Here is a 21,174-nt window from a genome sequence, read left to right as displayed (position 1 = left end):
TCTCGCTTGTACATAAATCCCTGCGCCACCACGGAAGCGGGGAAGCAAGCCTCGCACGAATCACCTGTGATTTGGGAACACCGAGCGGATTGAGTACCATGTAGTCCGTGCAGTTACCATTAAATATTGGACCCCGATTAGAGCGGTTATATTCGTACCACGCTTAGTCAATGAGGTAATCACAAGAACAATTGAATGGAAGGAAGAACACAGGTTTAATTATTATTCCCACACGTATGTACAATGATCGGAAGATGCAGAGACACAGAGCAGCACTGAAGCAGTCTTATTCTTAACACCCAGACTCAGGCCCATCACACTCACACAGGGAATTGTAGGCAGGTTGATGTTCAGGCCAACCGCGCCGACGTGGTCATCCAGGAACAGCCCCGTCCAGCTCTCCACGGTCCCAGCATGTCCCGAGAAGAAGGCAAGCAGGCGGTGGAAGGATCCTCGTAGTGCGTCTCCCGAATAAAAGGCAGCCGATGAGGTAGGAAGGAAAATACGCGTCTCTCAGCGTGGCTGGCGGTTACACAGCGCGTTATCACTCGCGTAACTCAATGCACTATACGCGGCTCAGCTTCAAGCTCAACCGAGCGTTACTTTCATATGAGCGCGTATCCTGGTTCATGCGCGTCTTCCTCCACTCAATGCCATATCAGTCCTTTTACTGCTCTCTTCAATCCAGCTGCTCGCGAGTCCTCCTGGGGGCTTTGCACAACCACTTATATTGATACGCCCCGAACCTTCTCGAACCCTCTCGAACCTTCCAACCACGCCCTGTGATGCAGTGCCGCCGCCACACCCTCTGAGCCCTGATTGGCGGCTCGCGCTTACCGTCAGCTCCTCTGCCGCCCTCATTCGGTCCCGCCCGACCTTCCTAGGCCTGCCTCATGTTAATTCGTGCCATAAGAACCAAAGGCAGCACAAAGAGGCATGAGGCTAGGGAGGCGGGATCAGTCAATGGAAGTAGGAGTAGGACATATTCTATTTATTCTTCTCAACGCAGAACTAACATAGGAAAAAGACTAAGCTCACAATTACTAAGAGATAACTACACTATCGCGAGGCTACATGTTGCTTGTGTGACTAACTATGAGGGGGATTTAACCTTTATTATACAAACTGTTACCAAAACTCAAAACCGCAACAATATATATGTTACAAGCCAGGTGATAAGTTGTTTTCTTCAAAGAATAAAAAGGTTATTGGAAAGTTTAAGGATGAATTGGTGGGTAAGGTAATGTGTGAATTTATAGGATTGAGATCTAAAGCTTATGCATATAAATATCTATATAATAATAGCGTAAGGACTCGACTTTGTTATCCCTTTTGCGCTGCACCCAGTGACCCTATGCCCACGGCACTAATGGATTTACGATCTACGAACCGCGCTCTTTGTTTATCACGTACAGCCATACTCGAAAAATCTGAATTAGCCGACGTTGGGGTGCAAAAGCATCCGATTAACTGCCGATACGACGCCATCTTACGACGCCATCAGATTGGCGTCTGCTGGGTGAAGGCGAAGCAAGCCGTCTGCTGATTGGACAGTCGAAGGCGACAGCAAGCCGTCCACTGAGTGGACACTCCTGAGCATGCATTTGTGCCGGTGTCGGCGATCGCAGTGTACGCTAACCTCAAAAGTATATCGTAGCGTTGTCATTTAAGTAGATTGCAATAAATACGTTGTTCATATACGCACTCTTCATTCTCATCTTTCTTCCTAACTCTTACTCGGACAAGCAAATCCCCTATGCCATCCATAATGGTACACTCTATCCATACACCACATCCTCCCTTCCGTGGATGTTCCACGGGTTTCGGCTCGTATAAATTAAAACTTGCACTTGAAATTTGTGATACAAAATTATATTGATAAATATTGAAAAGAGTGATAAAAAGTTAAAAGGAATAAAGAAAAATGGTATGAAAGAATCAATAAACTTTGGAAATTATTATAATTGTTTGACTTTAAAGAAAGAAGAGTTTAGAAAAATGAATATGATAAGAAGTTATAAACATCAATTATGTTCAGCAGAGGTGAGCAAGAAAGCTCTTGGGGCTTTTGATGATGAGAGGTTTATTTTAGGAAATGGAATTGATAGTGTCCCTTATGGATTTGTGTTAAGATAAATAAAAACTAAACTAATAAATAAAATGAGTTATTGTCTCAAGTGTAAAAAGAAAACTGAATCGAAAAATAGCTCACATGTTCAAAATTAAAATAATCGAGTTGATGAAAAAGGGGTATGTTCAGTATGTGGCTCTAAAAACTGCCAATTCATTTCTAAGAATAAAAGTGGTGGAGATATATAAACGTTTTTGTCAGGGAGTAAATTTACAACAACTGGAATTCCAGGGGAATTACACCTTCCTGGATATTCTTTCTGTGGCCCAGGGACAAACTTGGACAAAATATTAGATGAGGCTGACAATCCTAAACCTTGGTCTCAACCTCTAAATATGGTTGATGAAGTGTGTTTGAAGCATGATATTGATTATGGGAATACCACTACATCAAATGAAAAACACAAAGCCGACAGGGAAATGTTGTATAATTTGTCTTTGATACAAAATCCAATGTTGAGAGAGAAATTTGATAGGTTTATTGTGAAAAAATTGATAAGTGCTAAATTGGGGTTCCGGTCTTGCTGGCGAGGTTTCGTTTATTCGCAGCTCTCCACGCCCTCCATCGAAATCTAAGTTAAGTAATTGTTCCCATTTGTATTTTCGTTATAACTGTATTTATTTTATGGTGTTGTACGTATAGGGTGTCCCGAGGAAGATTTTTCGGTGCAAATCTTTCATACCTGTATAGAAAATCGTGGTAATTAGTGTCGTGTCTTTTGAGGCCTTGTACAGTGTCCAACCTTGAGGCTTTGTTTTTCTCTCACCGGTCCGTCGTTTGTGCTCCAATAACTTCTGTATCTCTGCTTTCCCAGCCTTTTCACCCCATAGCCTACTTCTTTGTTTAAAATCTCAACTAAAAAACAAACAAAAAAAACCAAAAACATTTCCTTCTCTGTTCTTATTTGTTGTTCTCATTCGTTTATTCGTTCTTATACGTTCGTTCGTTCTTCGACCACGTGTTTCTCCCCCATTTCCCCAGATAGTTTTCACTGTTAAACTTTAAAATGTTTACACTTTCCCCTCAAGTTCTGTATTCTGTCGTATATTGTAACACCTTTTTCTTCTTCTTCTTTAAAAGGCTGCTTTCGACTTGCTCACCAAATCTATTCATTCCAAAAAAAATTCCATCTCTTACAGTGCCTCTTTTCGACATTCTCTAAACTCTCCTGCACTCCATCCTCCCTCCAGCGTCCTCAAACGTGTTTTTGACTCGAAGGTCACAAGAAACCCATTTTGCAATAAATGTTCGTTTCCCATTAATCGTACAATTTCTAAAATCCAATCTCACCCCTCCCCTCCAAATCTTCGCCCCATCACCCCTCCCCTTCAAATCTTCCCCATCACCCATCCCTTTCAAATCTTCCCCCTTGGCCCTCCCCTCCAAGTCCTCCCCTTCACCCATCCTTTTCAAATCTCCCCCCTTGCCCCTTCCCTCCTAAACTCCCCCCACACCCCTCCCCTCCAAGACTCCCCCTCACCCCTCCCCTCCTAGACTCCCCCCTCACCCTTCCCCTTCAAATCTCCCCCATATCCCATCCCTTTCAAATCCCTCCCATTGTCCCTTCCCTCCTAAACTCCCCCCTCGCCCCTCAAATTCAAATCTCCCCACCCTCATTTCTTCTCAATTTCCCCCCTCTCACTGCCCCTCCTCAAAGCGTCCTCCCTGCTTCTTCCCCCTCTTCCAACTTTCACCTCCATCTCCCCCAACCTTCTGCCTCGCTCTTCCCCCTCCACAAATAACACCTCATTGTGCCTCACCCAATCACCATCAAAACTTTTGTCCGCCCCATCCTTCCCTTTCTCCGAGCTATTCTGAAATCTCTGACACACCTTCAACAGCTCTCCCTACCTCTTCCACCTCTTCCACATCTTACCCTACCCCTCCTCCCCCCTGTTCTGTATCCGATGCTCCCCCTTCCCCATCCCTAACGGTATGGACCTCAAACATCCGGGGCCTTCGTTCAAACTTAACTGATCTCTCCATACAGGTTGCTTCTGACAAACCAGACGTGATCTGCCTAACAGAAACTTTCCTCCTTCATGATGTCTCTGATTCCTTAGTATCTCTCCCGGGTTACTCCCTCCTCCGGTATGATAGACCTGGGCCTCGTCCTGGATGTGGGTTGCTATCTTTATCAAAAACTCTCTTCCTCACTCACCCTGTACTGCACTCTCTCCACCTCACCCCCAGGAATACCTCTAGCTACGGCTTCCCCTTCGCTCCCACCTCTTGTTCATATGTGTGTTGTACCGTCCACCAAACAGTGATGACTCCATCTACATCTCGCTGTCTGATAATATGGACCAACTTCTATCTACTCATCCCAACTCTCTCTTCCTCATATGTGGTGATTTCAATTGTCACCATGCCAGTTGGCTGGGTGTGGGTACCTCTCTCACCAGCCATGGCTCCTCAGCAAAGGATTTCTGCGACTCACTGGGACTGACACAATCTGTCAATTTCCCGAGCCGGATCTCAGTCAACGGAGCATCATCTCTTCTGGACTTGGTTATGACTAACTTCCCTGAAAATGTCTGCTGCTCTTCTTCTGCTCCATTCGGCTCATCTGATCATGTGCTTGTTAAAGTGGACATCTCTCTGACCATTCTCAGAGAGCCTGCTCAGTGTCGACGAGTCTGGCATTTCACTCAGGCCAACTGGCACTGTCTTCAAGCAGCCATCAATCATCTGGACTGGTCTCCCATCTCTACCACCTCTGACACCAACTCATCCTGGGAATTCTTCCAAAGTAAATTGCTCTCTCATGCACAGATTTATCCCATCTCGTCTTCAGTTGTCATACCCTTCCTCCCATCCATGGTACACATAATCTTGTGGTGAGGCTGTTGCCCAGAAAAAACTTGCCTTCATCTCCTGGAAAGCAAATCCAACGGAAGGAAATCTCATTTCCTTTCACAAAGCCTGAAACAAGTGGGTGTCCACACTCAGGAGAGCCAGAAAACAATATCTCTCCATCCTCAAGACCGAACTCTCTAATCTGTCTGCCTCTTCCAAATCCAGGTGGCATCTGGCCAAATCTGTTTCTGGTGTTTGTGCCCCTTCCATCCCCTCCCTTACCTCAAATGGCTACACAGCTGACTCCGCTTGTGAAGAAGCTGAATGCATCAACTCTGTGTTTGCCTCTAAATCTTGTGTCCCAAACCCATCCCTCTCTGTACCCACCATACCCAGTCAAACCCAGCTGCTCCTGGACTCCGTGTCCTTTCCTCCTGACAAGGTGGAAAAGTTTCTGTCAACCCTCGACTGATTCTGCAACTGGACCTGACGGCATCAGCCTACGGGTCCTAAAATCCTGTTCTTCTGCTCTTTCACTCCCTCTCTCTGTTCTCTTCAGCCTCTCGTTTGCTCAAGGTCAACTGCCATCTGCTTGGAAATCAGCCAACATCACCGCTTTCACAAAAAAGGTGCAAAAACAGATCCTAGCAACTACAGACCAATCGGCCTTCTTGCAATTATCAGCAAAGTCATGGAATCCATCATTGCTTCGGATATGAAATCTTTCCTCTTCTCCAATGGCTTGATCTCTGATCATCAATTTGGTTTCAGACCAGGTCACTCTACTCTGGACATGCTGCTTCTGCTGTCTCAACAATGGATGGAGGTCCTCAATGCCAAACAGGAAATTAGAGCTGTCTCCCTCGACATATCACATGCCTTCGATACGGTCTGGCACCCCGCTCTGCTCACCAAACTCTCCTCTTTTGGTATCCATGGAAATCTCCATGCCTGGCTGGCGGATTTCCTCTCTAGTCATAGTCAACATGTGGCCCTGAATGGGTTTCTCTCATCTCCTCTTCCTGTTCAGGCTGGAGTTCCCCAAGGCAGTGTTCTGGGCCCTGTGCTTTTTCTGGTGTTCATCAGTGATCTCTCTGACTCTCTTGAAAATCCTCTCTATCTCTTTGCTGATGACTCCACTCTCTGCCGCTCCATTCCTCATCCCTCAGATCGGCAGTCTGCAGCCTCCTCACTCTCTGCAGACCTGGACGAAATCACAGACTGGGCAAACAAGTGGAACATGTCTTTCAATCCTGACAAATCTCACACTCTTACGATGTCTCTCCGAAAAGACTGACTGGACAACCCTCCCATCTACTTTCTGAATAATCCTCTCCAATAAGTTCTGTCACTCAAGCTTTTGGGTCTCACTATCTGCCATGATCTTTCCTGGGAAAACCACATTTCCAAGCTGGCCTCCAAAGCCAGTCGCCGACTGGGCATCCTCCGTCGTGCGAAGTCCTTCCTTGGCACACCTGAGCTCCTCACCACATACAAGGCTTTCATCTGCAGCTCAATGGAGTACTGCTCTCTCCTCTGGGCTGGTGCTCCTGCCTCACACCTAGCTCGTCTTCACGCTGTTGAAACCAAAGCATTCAGAATCATTGGAATCTCCTGCGATGACGCTATCTCCTAGGGCCTTTCACTTACTCACCGCAGGCAGGTTGGTGGTCTTTCCGTCTTCTACCGACTCCTCTCTGGCCTTGCTCCCCCAGCTCTCTCTGGGCTCTGTCCCCCAAATATTCCTACAGGTCGCAAAAGATCTGCCTGCAACCCTCTTATGGTTAGACTGCCAAAATCAAGACTCTCTGCCCACCTTCACTCCTTCATTCCTCTTTTCTCCCGCCTCTGGAACAAACTCCCCCACTCTCTTCAATGCCACTCCTCCCTCCAGGTCTTTAAAACGGCTGTTCACCACCATCTCTTATCTTCCCCAATCCAAAACCTTGATCTTTTCTACCCCCGCTAATTTCACCTCCGGCTTTCCTGGAAGTCCTTGGTGTCCTTGCGTTTTATACCTATCCTGACCCCCCCCCCCCAGGCCCCCTCCCTCCCACACATCTCCCGATGTCCCTGCTATCAAATGTTGTGTTTGTGTGCTTACTCCCTTTCTCTCCCCATCTTGTCGACTGCTCCCCTTTTTATATACTTTGTTTGCTTGTTTGGATAAATATTAGCTCTTTCACGAGCGTCGACTCTGTATACAAAAAAAAATAAAAATAAAAATTGAAACTTGGTCTTGGTTAGCCGGGTGTTTCACCATGGACAGAGCCCTCAAAACCTATTAAGCCCCAATGATGTCATCAGGACTGAGAAGGTTTTGGCTGATTAATTGCATAAACCTAAAATCACAAAGTTTAAAAGAAGTAAGGTTTATTACAAAGGTGTTGATTACATCTGGTCCGCTGATTTAATTGAACTAAATAATGACAAGGGATACAAGTATGCTTTAACCGTTACTGATTTGAGGAGTAGATTTGCATGGGTTGTTCCCCTGAAAAACAAAAGGGCTTTCAGCACAAAAGGGCTCTTATGTTAGTGTCACGGATTCGTAACTTCCGTTATTGTGGTTTTCCTCCACTTGAAAGATTTCGGATTCTATGTATCATTGTCTTCCCAAGGTTTATTGTTTATGAACAGTTATTTGAAGTTAAAAAGGATAACTTTAAATGATACAGGACACCGAACCGGAAAGACAATGAGGGAGAGTTAGAAGCAGCGCGAGCAAAGTCGGAGAGGATGCGTGACGTCAGCGCTCCGTAACGAGCAAGGTTTACCGACAGCCGTGAGGGGATTTTGAGTTCCTGAAAGGGACGTCCGGCGATAAGAATATTCGCTGGAGTGGAGAAATCTGCGTAGACAGATTTGGGGCGCTGAGATTCTGACGAATCCTCATCTCGTCGCACCGGCTCAAGCTAGAGCCATTGGCCATCTTGAACCCCGTGCTTCGGACACCTATGAAGGTTTGCTTCGTGTCATCTTCACCCCCAACATCCTACTGTCTGTCGGGGATGAGTGGGTGCGACCGCTTCATCTCCAATTACGTTGCGGTTTGCTGAGGGAGCAGTGAAGGTGCGCCTCTGGAGGGCGCCGTTGTACAGTTTGGCGGGAAGAGCACCCTTGCCCACTGTACACGCTTCGGAGATCGCCTGGAGAGCGAGATTCGGGCTTTGACCGGATTTCGTTCCATCGACCGCTGGAGTGAATCACCTTCGCCTTGGGAAAAGTCACAGAGACATTGAGGAGTGTCGTTGCACTCGCTGACTGGGCCGTGAGTGACCTGACTGTGTATAAGAGACTAGCTGAGGTACCCGGCTTCGCCCGGGTTGAATAAGAATAAGACAAATATATGATGAAAAGAACATGTATATTTTAGAGCAATATCACAGTACATTTCCTACATGACGTTTTGTCGATTGTCAATTTCTCAAAACCTCTTGTACAACATTTCTGGTTTTCTTACTTGGTGCCAAAACATAAAGATTGCTTGGTTTTCCAACCCTCGAGCAGCCCACGTACAGCTGGCCATGGGAAGTACCCGGCATTGCCGGACGGGGGAAGGGAGGGGAGGGGGAAGGGGAGGGGAACGGGGGGGGTGGGGAGGAGAGGGTGGGGAGGGGAGAAGAGGGGGAGAGGGGAGAAGAGGGGGGAGGGGAGAAGAGGGGGGAGGGGAGAAGAGGGGGGGAGGGGAGAAGAGGGGGGAGGGGGAGGAGGAGAGGAGAGAAGAGGGGGGATGGGGAGGGGGAGGGGGAAGGGGGAGGGGTAAAGGGGGAGGGGGTAGGGTGGAGGGGGAGGAGGGAGGGGAGGGGATAGGGGGGTAAAGGGAGGGGCATGGGGGGAAGGGAGGTGGAGGGGAGGGGGAGGGGGGAGGGAGAAAGGGGGAGGGGGAGGAGGAGAGGAGAGAAGGGGGGATGGGGAGGGGGAGGAGCAAGGGGGGAGGGGAGAAGGGGAGGGGGGAGGGGGAGGGGAGGGGGAGGAGGGAGGGGACAGGGCAGGGGGGAAAGGGAGGGTCATGGGGGGAAGGGAGGGCAGGGGGAGGGGAGGGGGAGGGGGGAGGGAGAAAGAGGGGAGGGGAGGGGGAACGGGGAGGGGGTAGGGGGTAGGGGGAAGGGGGAGGGAGAAAGGGGGAGGGGGAGGAGGAGAGGAGAGAAGGGGGGATGGGGAGGGGGAGGAGCAAGGGGGGAGGGGAGAAGGGGAGGGGGGAGGGGGAGGGGAGGGGACAGGGCAGGGGGGAAAGGGAGGGTCATGGGGGGAAGGGAGGGCAGGGGGAGGGGAGGGGGAGGGGGGAGGTAGAAAGAGGGGAGGGGAGGGGAGAAGGGGAGGGGTTAGGGTGGAGGGAGGAGGGGAGAAGGGGAGGGGTTAGGGTGGAGGGAGGAGGGGAGAAGGGGAGGGGTTAGGGTGGAGGGGGGAGGGGAGGGAAAAAGGGGAGGGGGTAGGGGGAGGGGAGGGGGAGGAGGGAGTGGACGGGGCAGGGGGGAAAGGGAGGACCATGGGGGGAGTGGAGGGGGAGGGAGAAAGGGGGGAGGGGGAGGGGTGGGGGAGGGGGAAGGGAGGGGGAGGGGAGGGGGGATGGGGAGGGGAGGGGGAGGGGGAGGGGAGGGGGGATGGGGAGGGGGGAGGAAGAAAGGGGGGAGGGGGAAGGGGGAGGGGTTAGGGTGGAAGGGGGAGGGGGAGGGGTTAGGGTGGAAGGGGGAGGGGGAGGGGTTAGGTGGGAAGGGGGAGGGGGAGGGGTTAGGGTGGAGGGGGGAGGGGAGGGGGAGGGGGAGGGGGGAGTCAAGTCGGAAGTCATTGTCGTCAATTGAATGTCACATTTATTTTTTATTCCTTGTCAAATGGCATTGGTCCCGCATTCCGAACCCGGAAGTCGGAAGTCATTGTCGGCAAAGTTGAAAAATTAACGTTACGAAATACGCTGATGATGTCATAATTTTAAAACCCGAAGGTTTTTTAAACATTTAAGGTATGCTGTAGTTGCTCTGGGACGTACTGATTCCGAATATGAAGTTGAAAAATTAACGTTCCGAAATACGCTGATGACGTCATAATTTTAAAATGCGACGTTTTTTTTTTTTAGTTGAGATTTTATTCGAATTCGAATCCCATTAAATTTCAACTGTTGGAAACAATAATTATTTCAATTTCCAACAGTTGAAATAATTATTGTTTCCAACAGTTGAAATTTAATGGATTTCAAATTCGAATAAAATCTCAACTACCGTTTATTCGTTCTTGGCGCGAAAAAATGGCGCGCATTTTGTCATTATGTGTGACTTTACATCACTCCTACGGACGTGAAAACATTTGTTTTCCTTAAAAATATATTTAAAATAAATACAATAGTACATAAATTAACAATAAAAGAAGCTAAACAACAATTTAAAATACAATAAAAAGCACATTGAAAATATATAAATATGTACGTACAGTATACTGTACGTACGCGCAACCGCGGGATCGGAAAGGGGGCAATAGCGCCGCCACAAACGACACCATGGAATTGCAGCTGGCGCGGTTTTTTAAACCATTGATATTAAAATAAAAAGTAGCCTATAACCACCAGAATTTTATGCTGATTCCGAATCTGTGTCTAAAACTTTTCTCCGATGTGTAGTTCTTGAGTTATAAGCGGACATCCAGACAGACAGACAGACACTCCTCCTTTATATATAGAGATATATAGAGTGCACTCTTAATGGCCATTTGTTGTACCGTTACCTGTGTGTGATTTATAATACAAGTTTGTTCATTTATAATCATTGGTGTGGTTTCAATATTTATTTTCACCACAGGGTAACATATTTTTCTGCCGGGGTTCCTCTCGGGGTTCGGAGGTTACTGAGACCAGGAGATTGTAGAGGAACCTGTAACATTAGCTTTCAGTGGAATATTTTGTCAAAGCAAAAGAAAACCAAAGAAGTTATGGACTGATGAGGGAACAGAGTTTTATAACAAAATATTCATGAAATTTCTTAAAGATAATGGTATTACATTATACAGCACTTTTAATGAAGAAAAAGCAGTTGTTATTGAGCGTTTTAATCGCACTTTGAAAGAGAGACTATATAAAAAAATTTGCACAAGTCGGTTCCCAACAATGCGTATCGGAAATTCAGGGTATTGTAGATAATTTTAATAATTCAGTTCATTCATCAACAAAATCAAAACCATCAGAAACAGTTGCAAAATTAGAATATGAAAAGCAAATTAATTTGAGAAAACCCAAGTTCAAAGTTGGTGACATTGTAAGAATATACAGATGGAAAAGTCATTTTGAGAAAGGTTATACAAAGAGATGGACGAATGAACTTTTTAAAATCGTTGATGTAATTGACAGTTTCTTTGACTTATAAATTATATGATATGAATAGGGAAGAAATCTTGGGTTCATTTTATTCACAGGAATTACAAAAGACACAAATAAGCAGATAATACTCATGAAAGCAATAGGTTGGCACTTCACAATCCTCTACTACACAACGTGTGTGGATTTACCATATATTTTTTTTATAAATTATTATTTATGGAGTATAAATGATTAATAAATGAATATACAAACATTTTTTCTGGAATGTAGTTTTAAAACAAATGACCAATGGAAGAAGAAATTTTTCCAAGATTTGGCATTTGGGAAACAGGGGTTAATATTTAATCGTAAAGAAAAAGAAATTATATTAACACCAAACGGGGAATTTGTCATTCCTAAAAAAATTTCAATGAATATATATGAATGAATATATATTCATTGAAATTTTGAAGTATTGAAAAGTATTCATTGAAGTATTGAAATACTTTAGGGAATATATATTCATCCTCAAAAAATTTCAATGGAAGATACATTATCATTTGAAAAGTTATTCTGGGGGGAAATTAAATATTTTCAATGAGAACAGGAAATTAAAGCCTATAAGAAAAATATTACCAGTAAAGATAAAATTTAAAGGTTATTTTGTTTTATTTGTCGTTTGAATATTCAAACTACCCAAAATTTAGAAGTACTATATAATACATTACTCATTATACTTCTCCTTAACACCGATGTTCTGTCAATAGCTGAAATAGGTCTAACTAACTTTCAGATATCAATGGTTAAAGAACATTTAGATCTATAATTATCTACACACACGCGGTGTGAGTGAGGGGGACCTGGGATATGTAGTGGGGGACGATCTTAGATAAGTGAACCCCAAACAAGAATCCTCGACACTTCAGTCGAGGCTTAGCTTTTGTTGGTGTGTGTGTGTGTGTGTGTGTGTGTGTGTGTGTTTGTTTGTTATATTATACTAACCCTACCCAACCCTAAATATAACCCAGCCCTCCCCAGCCCCAGCCCTAACCATCACATTCAAAATCCCAACATAATATTTTTTCCTATTCTTCAAATTCTGTCTTCCAAAGCTTTTAAGTTTGAAGAAGTAGAAATGAGGAGGAAGAATTTTCAAGCATTTTCTTCCTTGGACTTTGTTGATATTCCTGAAATATATGTAAAAAAAAAGTACTTATCTAATATTATATCAGACATATAATTTCATTTATTTTCAATCAACTGAACTTGCCTTTGAAACATCATCAAACAAATAACAATGTTCATTGCTTTAGAATCCAAAGAGGCTCCAGGGTGAAACTTGTCTTGGATCATCGGGGCCTTGGCTGCTTAAAAGGCCTTCAAGCAATTCAATCGTTTCACCCCACTTGGGGTGAAAGTAGTGTTGTTTTCATGTTGCATCTCAGATACAATCTCCTATAACAGAAAATAATAACGCGTTAATTATTTTTTTTCATTTAATACACATATAATAATCATGTATATTAATATTATACACATACATACCCACATACATAGATACACATGCACAAAAAACACACATACATAGATACACATACACATGAATACACACACATATGCATGACCACACATTAATAAAAAAAACTCACCTCAACATGGTTATGTGTTGAATCGATTTCATCCATTTGAAAATATATCTCATTAAAGCAGCCATTATGTGGCAACTCTAATTCAAAATCGTCCCATTCCAACTCGAGGTCTGGATAGTTGTTCATTGCTGCGTGTATGATGAAGGCTTGTGTTACGGGGTCCTCCCCTATTTACCTGGTCTCGGTGACCTCCGAACCTCGAGGGGAGCCCCGGCAGAAAAATATGTTATTCTTGGGGAAATCAATCAGATCATTAAGGAGACCACACAAAGGGTTATGAACGAACAAGGACATATTCACAATCCCAAACACATAAAGGGTGAATACATCAATTCACAATTACAATCACAACATTTAAGATGGTACCACCTTATATATCCCTCTAACCCAGGGGTTCTTAACCTTTCTAGTGTCACGCCCCCTTTAGCAATTGTTGCTCGTCTCCACGCCCCCCTCCACCTACATCTGACGAAGCCGCTCGTTGGGGAGAGCGCGAGAGGGGTTTCCCCTCTCGTCTGGGGGGTGACCCCCAGGAAATTTTTGAATTATAGGTGCTCTCTGGTGCATTCTGAGGGGTTTGTTCGTTGATATTGAAGCCAGCCAGGGCTGGGCCCTGGGCCCTGGCTATTGACGTAGATTCTGTTAACAGCCAGGGCCCTAAGCATGGCAGCCAGGGCCGGGCCCTAGCGGGCCCTGGCTTATTTCAAACACTGGATCTGGTACCCCTGAACAGATAATGTTCTTTCAAAATAACAAAGGAGAGATTACAAACCTCGTTTTATTGCATCAAAACGCAAACAAGCTCAAGGCACCGATCGATGAAAGGAAAGGGTAACTACACAAAACACGTTTGTTGAAATGTCACGTCAAAGGACGCAAAATCAATGAAACAACAATTTAGTCACTAAAGAAGCAATGCCAAAAATCTCACTAAATTTTAGTGAGATGGTTGGCACTGCTTCTTAACTATCAGATCCGGAATTCATGGTCGTGTGCCAGAGAGAGCACAGCGCAGATCTCCTTCAACGTTCAGCTTGCTTCTGTATTTGGTCTTGACAGCGACCAGCACGGAGAATGCAGCCTCGCAGAGATACGTGGATCCGAACATCATCAGAATCCGAACAGCTTGAAGCGAGATCAGAGGATAAATAGGAAGATACTTGACCCAGAATGTCTCCAGGTCCAGAATTTCAAAGTCATCCTCAGCCGAGGAGTTGAACTTCAGCTCCAGAAACTCCTCCTGGACCTCATCCGAAACATCAGCTACGTCGCATTGGAATGGGTTTCTGATGAATTTCCAGGTCTTTTGCTTTTCGTCCAAGTCAGGAAAGTAGCGGATGAAAATCCGCTTTGAGTCAGTCAGATGATCGATGATTTTTTTTTTTTTTTTTTTTTTTTTTTTTTTTGTATACAATATCGAGGCTCGTGAAAGAGCGAACATTAATCACATGAACACACAGAAAGACAAACCGACACATAAAACATATAACATAGGGAGCGGTAGACAAGATGGGGAGAGAGGGGGAAGGACACAAACACAACATTTGAGAGCAGGGACCGAGAGACATGGAGACATCGAGAGATCTGAGAGAGGGCGAGGGCTTTGGGGGGGGGGGGGCGTGGGAAGGGGGCAGTGGGAGAGGTATAAAACATATGGACACTGCCAGGACTTCCAGGAAAGAAGTTGGAATTTCAAACAAGGTGGATCTGGGGTGAATTAGCGGGGGTAGAAAAGATCAAGGTTTTGGATGGGGGAAGATAAGAGATGGTGGTGAACAGCTGTTTTAAAGACCTGGAGGGAGGAGTGGGATTGAAGGGAGTGAGGGAGTTTGTTCCAGAGGCGGGAGAAAAGAGGAATGAAAGAGTGAAGGTGAGCGGAGAGCCGAGATTTCGGCAGTTTAACCATCAGAGGGTTGCTGGCAGATCTTGTGCGACCTGTAGGAATATTTGGGGGACAGAGCACAGAGAGAGCTGGGGGTGCAAGGCCGGAGAGGAGTCGGTAGAAGACAGAAAGACCACCTACCTGCCTGCGGTGAGTGAGTGAAAGGCCCTCAGAGATAGCTTCATCGCGGGAGATTCCAATAATTCTGAAAGCTTTGGTTTCAACAGCGTGAAGCCGAGCTAGGTGTGAGGCAGGAGCACCGGCCCATAGGGGAGAACAGTATTCCATTGAGCTGCGGATGAAAGCCTTGTATGTGGTGAGGAGCTCAGGTGTGCCGAGGAAGGACTTCGCACGACGGAGGATGCCCAGTCGGCGACTGGCTTTGGAGGCCAGCTTGGAAATGTGGTTTTCCCAAGAAAGATCATGGCAGATAGTGAGACCCAAAATCTTGAGCGACAGAACTTCTTGGAGAGGATTGTTGAGAAAGTAGATGGGAGGGTTGTCCAGTCGATCTTTTCGGAGAGACATAGTAAGAGTGTGAGATTTGTCAGGATTGAAAGACATGTTCCACTTGTTTGACCAGTCTGTGATTTTGTCCAGGTCTTCAGAGAGTGAGGAGGCAGCAGACTGCCGATCTGAGGGAAGAGGAATGGAGCGGCAGAGAGTGGAGTCATCAGCAAAGAGATAGAGAGGATTTTCGAGAGAGTCAGAGAGATCATTGATGAAGACCAGAAAAAGCACGGGGCCCAGAACACTGCCTTGGGGAACTCCAGCCTGAACAGGAAGAGGAGATGAGAGAAACCCATTCAGGGCCACACGTTGACGACGACTAGAGAGGAAGTCCGCCAGCCATGCGTGGAGATTTCCATGGATACCAAAGGAGGAGAGTTTGGTGAGCAGAGCGGGGTGCCAGACCGTGTCGAAGGCACGTGATATGTCGAGGGAGACAGCTCTAATTTCCTGTTTGGCATTGAGGACCTCCATCCATTGTTGAGACAGCAGAAGCAGCATGTCCAGAGTAGAGTGACCTGGTCTGAAACCAAATTGATGATCAGAGATCAAGCCATTGGAGAAGAGGAAAGATTTCATATCAGAAGCAATGATGGATTCCATGACTTTGCTGATAATTGGGAGAAGGCTGATTGGTCTGTAGTTGCTAGGATCTGTTTTTGCACCTTTTTTGTGCAAAGCGGTGATGTTGGCTGATTTCCAAGCAGATGGCAGTTGACCTTGAGCAAAAGAGAGGGTGAAGAGAACAGAGAGAGGGTGAGATAGAGCAGCAGAGCAGGATTTTAGGACCCGTGGGCTGATGCCGTCGGGTCCAGTTGCAGAATCAGAGTCGAGGGTTGACAGAAACTTTTCCACCTTGTCAGGAGGAAAGGACACGGAGTCCAGGAGCAGCAGGGTACGACTGGGTATGGTGGGTACAGAGAGGGATGGGTTTGGGACACAAGATTTAGAGGCAAACACAGAGTTGAGGCATTCAGCTTTTTCACGTGCGGAGTCAGCTGTGTAGCCGTTTGAGGTAAGGGAGGGGATGGAGGGGGAACAAACACCAGAAACGGATTTGACCAGACGCCACCAGGATTTGGAAGAGGGAGACAGATAAGAGAGTTGGGTCTTGAGAACGGAGAGATATTGTTTCCTGGCTCTCCTGAGGGTGGACACACACTTGTTTCGGGCTTTGTGAAAGGAAATGAGATTTCCTTCCGTTGGATTTGCTTTCCAGGAGACGAAGGCAAGTTGTTTCTGGGCAACAGCCTCACCACAAGATTCCGTGTACCATGGACGGGAGGAAGGGTATGACAACTGAAGACGAGATGGGATAAATCTGTGCATGAGAGAGAGCAATTTACTTTGGAAGAATTCCCAGGATGAGTTGATGTCAGAGGTGGTAGAGATGGGAGACCAGTCCAGATGATTGATGGCTGCTTGAAGACCGTGCCAGTTGGCCTGAGTGAAATGCCAGACTCGTCGACGCTGAGCAGGCTCCCTGAGGATGGTCAGAGAGATGTCCACTTTAACAAGGACATGATCAGATGATCCGATCGGAGCAGAAGAAGAGCAGCAGACATTTTCAGGGAAGTTAGTCATAACCAAGTCCAGAAGAGAAGATGTTCCGTTGACTGAGATCCGGGTCGGGAAATTGACAGATTGTGTCAGTCCCAGTGAGTCGCAGAAGTCCTTTGCTGAGGAGCCATGGCTGGTGAGAGAGGTACCCACACCCAGCCAACTGGCATGATGACAGTTGAAATCACCACATATGAGGAAGAGAGAGTTGGGATGAGTAGATAGAAGTTGGTCCATATCATCAGACAGCGAGATGTAGATGGAGTCATCACTGTTTGGTGGACGGTACAACACACATATGAACAAGAGGTGGGAGCGAAGGGGAAGCCGTAGCCAGAGGTATTCCTGGGGGTGAGGTGGAGAGAGTGCAGTGCAGGGCGAGTGAGGAAGAGAGTTTTTGATAAAGATAGCAACCCCGCCTCCAGGACGAGGCTCAGGTCTATCATACCGGAGGAGGGAGTAGCCCGGGAGAGATACTATGGAATCAGAGACATCATAAAGGAGGAAAGTTTCTGTTAAGCAGATCACGTCTGGTTTGACAGAAGCAACCTGTATGGAGAGATCAGTTAAGTTTGAACGAAGGCCCCGGATGTTTGAGGTCCATACCGTTAATGAAGAGGAAGGGGGAGCATCAGATACAGAACAGGGGGGAGGAGGGGTAGGGTAAGATGTGGAAGAGGTGGAAGAGGTAGGGAGAGCTGTTGAAGGTGTGTCAGAGATTTCAGAATAGCTCGGAGAAAGGGAAGGATGGGGTGGACAAAAGGTTTGATGGTGATTGGGTGAGCCACAATGAGGTGTTATTTGAGGAGGGGGAAGAGCGAGGCAGAAGGTTGGGGGAGATGGAGGTGAGAGTTTGAAGGGGGAAGAAGCGGGGAGGACGCTTTGAGGAGGGGGAGTGAGCGGGGGGAAATTGAGAAGCAATGAGGGTGGGGAGATTTGAAGGGGAGGGGTGAGGGGGGAGTTTGGGAGGGAAGGGACAAGGGGAGGGATTTGAAAGGGATGGGATATGGGGGAGATTTGGAGGGGAGGGGTGAGGCAGGAGTCTAGGAGGGGAGGGGCGAGGGGGCGTCTTGGCGGGGAGGGGTGAGGGAGTAGTTTAGGAGGGAGGGGGCAAGGGGGGAGATTTGAAAGGGATGGATGATGGGGAAGATTTGGAGGGGAGGGGTGATGGGGAAGATTTGGAGGGGAGGGGTTATGGGGAAGATTTGGAGGGGAGGGGTGAGATTGGATTTTTGAAAGTGTACGATTTATGGGAAACGAACATTTATTGCAAAATGAGTTTCTTGTGACCTTCGAGTTAAAAATACGTTTAAGGACGCTGGATGGAGGATGGAGTGCAGGAGAGTTTAGGGAATGTAGAACAAAGGCACTATAGGAGATGGATATTTTTTTTGGGATGAATTGATTTGGTGAGCAAGTCGAAAGCAGCCTTTTAAAGAAGAAGAAGAAAAAGGTGTTATAAAATATGACGGAATACATAACTTGAGGGGAAAGTGTAAACATTGAAGGTTAATGAGTGAAAACTATCTGGGGAAATGGGGGAGAAACACGTGGTCGAAGAACGAACGAACGAATAAGAATGAATAAACGAATGAGAACAGAGAAGGAAATGTTTTTTTTTTTTTTTTTTTTTTTTGAGTTGAGATTTACACAAGGAAGTAGGCTATGGGTGAAAAGCCTGGGAATACAGAGAACGAAAGTTATTGGATCACAAACGACGGACCACTGAGAGAAAAACAAAGCCTCAAGGTTGTACAGTGCACACTGTACAAGGCCTTGCTCGCGACACGGCAAACAGACGATCAATTTATGAAAGATAAACACCGAGAAACAACCAAAGTTGCACACAATAACTTCACACACCGAAAGATAAATACAGTTTCGACAAAATACAATTGTGAACAGACTTAACTTCGAAAAACGTAGAGACCGTGTGGAGCTTCGAAAATCCCTGCCGCCGTCTCCAAGATCTCGCGAGAGATTTGGTTCTTTAACTTTGAATCGAGAAGGCCGTCCGGAACGGCAGAGTCCAAGTTTGGGAAACAAGCTATGTTTCCGGCCTCCATTCTGCATTTCCAGAGGTCGAGTTTAGCCATGAAGGCTCGAATGGCGTCGTATTGCATGATAATGTTTATGTGCTTCCCTTGCAGTTTTTGGTTGATACCGTTGAGTGCTTCGAAGATGTCTACGAGGTAAGCTAGAGACAGTTGACATTCTCGGGACTGGAACATTTTGTAGAGATCCGCCTTCCGCTGCACATCTAGGAATGTTGCGACTTCTTCCCTCAGCTCGTAGACTCGCCCCAACATGTTTCCCTTCGAAAGCCAATGCACGTTTGTGTGGAAAAGCAAGGCTTGATGATCGCAGTCCAAGTCCTTGCACAGCTGTTTGAACAGGCGACTGTTTAAGGCTCCACCTTTGATAAAGTTGACTACCTTGATAGCCAGGTTCAGGAAATCCCTCATTTCAGTGGGCAGGGTCTTAGATGCTAAGGACTCACGATGGATAACGCAGTGTGTACCAATAGCAGAGGGACTCTTTTGTTTCACCTTCATAACGAAACCCGAATGTGAGCCAAGCATGGCCGGAGCTCTGTCTGTGCAAACACCTACCAATGCGTCCCATGAAAGCCGATTTTCTTCGAAGAACTTCGATACCACTTCAAAGACATCCACTGCTGTCGTGTAAGTTTCCAGGGGATGACAAAATAGCATTTCCTCCTTCACGCTGTTGCCTAATATGAAACGAGCATACATGAGCAGCTGAGAACACTGAGCCACGTCTGTCGTTTCGTCGCATTGGATGGCAAAGACAGGCGAGGCCCTTATCTGGTCAGTCACTTGTTCTTTGATGTCCTGAGACATTTCATCGATCCGTCCCTTGATGGTATCGTTCGACAGGGAGATAGCCGAGAGTTTGTTCGCACTATCCTTCCCCAGGATGAGCTCTGCCGCTCGCAGTAGACTCGGTTTAATGAGAATCTCTCCGATTGTATGGCTCTTCTTGTTCTTTGCTACTAGCAGGGCAATCTCGTAGGATGCCTCAACAAATTTTGACGTCTGTTGCCGAAATGTCCCACTGCTCTCCAACTTAGCTCGCTTCAAGGCTTCCCTTTTCGCCACAAAGAATGCCTGTGATTTGTCTGCTAGTTCAGGATGGGTTGTCCTCAAGTGGCGTTCCAAACGTGTTGGCCGCATGGCATCATTGCTCAGAGTCTTGTAACATATAACGCACTGAGGAACCTCTGCGTCACCCTTTTGAAGTGCCACAAATCCGAACTTGATGTACTCGTCTTGGTATTTCCTCTTTTTCGCACTCATTGCCATTGACTTCGAATCCAGTTAATAATCTGTCGGAAGAAAAAAAGAAGTGTTAGTTGAGACTGAAACAAACTAGGAATTATATAAGGCGCTATCTTTTCAGTTAATTATTTTTTTTCAGTAGGGGGATTATAATTTCCGTTTGGGGTTATTTAGACGTTTATACTGCCATCCTGCGCCCCCTCTGAAAATTGCTCACGCCCCCCTTGGGGGGCGTGCCCCACAGGTTAAGACCGCAGCTGTAACCCAACTCACGGCACTTCCCCCCCCAATGTCTGTGTACTCCTCCAAGGCGACGTCGAGTCGCTCCGGCGATCGTCGGTTCAATGGCCGCTCAAAGTCAATTGAGGCTTGGATGGGTGAAACAACCCCGAGATCACGTGATCGAGTTCCCGCACAATGGCGGTGGTATGGGTGCTTTCCAAAGACGCTCCCAACATGGACGTACACCGTGCAGCCGCATACCGCACCATCTCCTTCAAAGGCCGCTGGCGTGCACACACGTCCTCGGCAACCCACCGAGGAAGGTGAACCCAGCCGACGCGGCAACCTTGTTCTGCGAACGCCGCGCAACGCGCGTGAGTCCCAATGGCGGCGGGCTTGTACTTGCGGCAAACTTATGCGACGAGGGTTCATCCGAATCCGATCTCGATCTGCCACGCAGATGTGAACAGTCCCAGCGATCACAACGCTGAAGGCAGGACTTCTTTATAGGCTCAAAGGTTCCCTCACGACGTTCCTTCGACAATGTTCGCTACGGAGCTTCCACCACCACGTCTCTTTCCGATCTCCTCCCACCTCCCTTTTCTTCGCTCCACCTCTTCCGGTCTTGATCCGGATTTCCTTTAAACAACAACAATCCCAATACTTGGACCCACAATAATAACAACAACACTAGGAATGAGTGCCGAACCCATAACACTTCCCCCTATCAGGAAAAAGTTTGACCCCAGCGAAAACTTTCTTTGCAGGCCAACTTTTGTAAACAAACCACCCAAGCCCATTGATAGCGCTTTTTCCTGGGAGGCCAAGCTGAGTAT

General features: G+C 46.7%; 1 protein-coding gene across 1 annotated transcript; it reads right to left on the bottom strand.

The window, feature by feature from the left end:
• Positions 1–13,844: 13,844 nt before the first annotated feature.
• Positions 13,845–20,134, bottom strand: LOC144894197 (protein FAM200C-like). The gene is made up of 2 exons (XM_078786293.1): positions 18,859–20,134; positions 13,845–14,125 (listed from the first exon to the last, which is right to left on the bottom strand). Exons 1-2 carry the CDS (start codon positions 20,132–20,134, stop codon positions 13,845–13,847), a joined length of 1,557 nt encoding a protein of 518 aa, XP_078642419.1.
• Positions 20,135–21,174: the final 1,040 nt, after the last annotated feature.

The sequence above is a fragment of the Myxine glutinosa genome, chromosome 1 (genome assembly GCF_964187855.1).
Source record: "Myxine glutinosa chromosome 1, kmMyxGlut1.1, whole genome shotgun sequence".
NCBI lineage: Eukaryota > Metazoa > Chordata > Myxini > Myxiniformes > Myxinidae > Myxine > Myxine glutinosa.
Note: the sequence above shows the minus strand (reverse complement) of the source record. Positions and strands in the feature narration are given on the sequence as shown.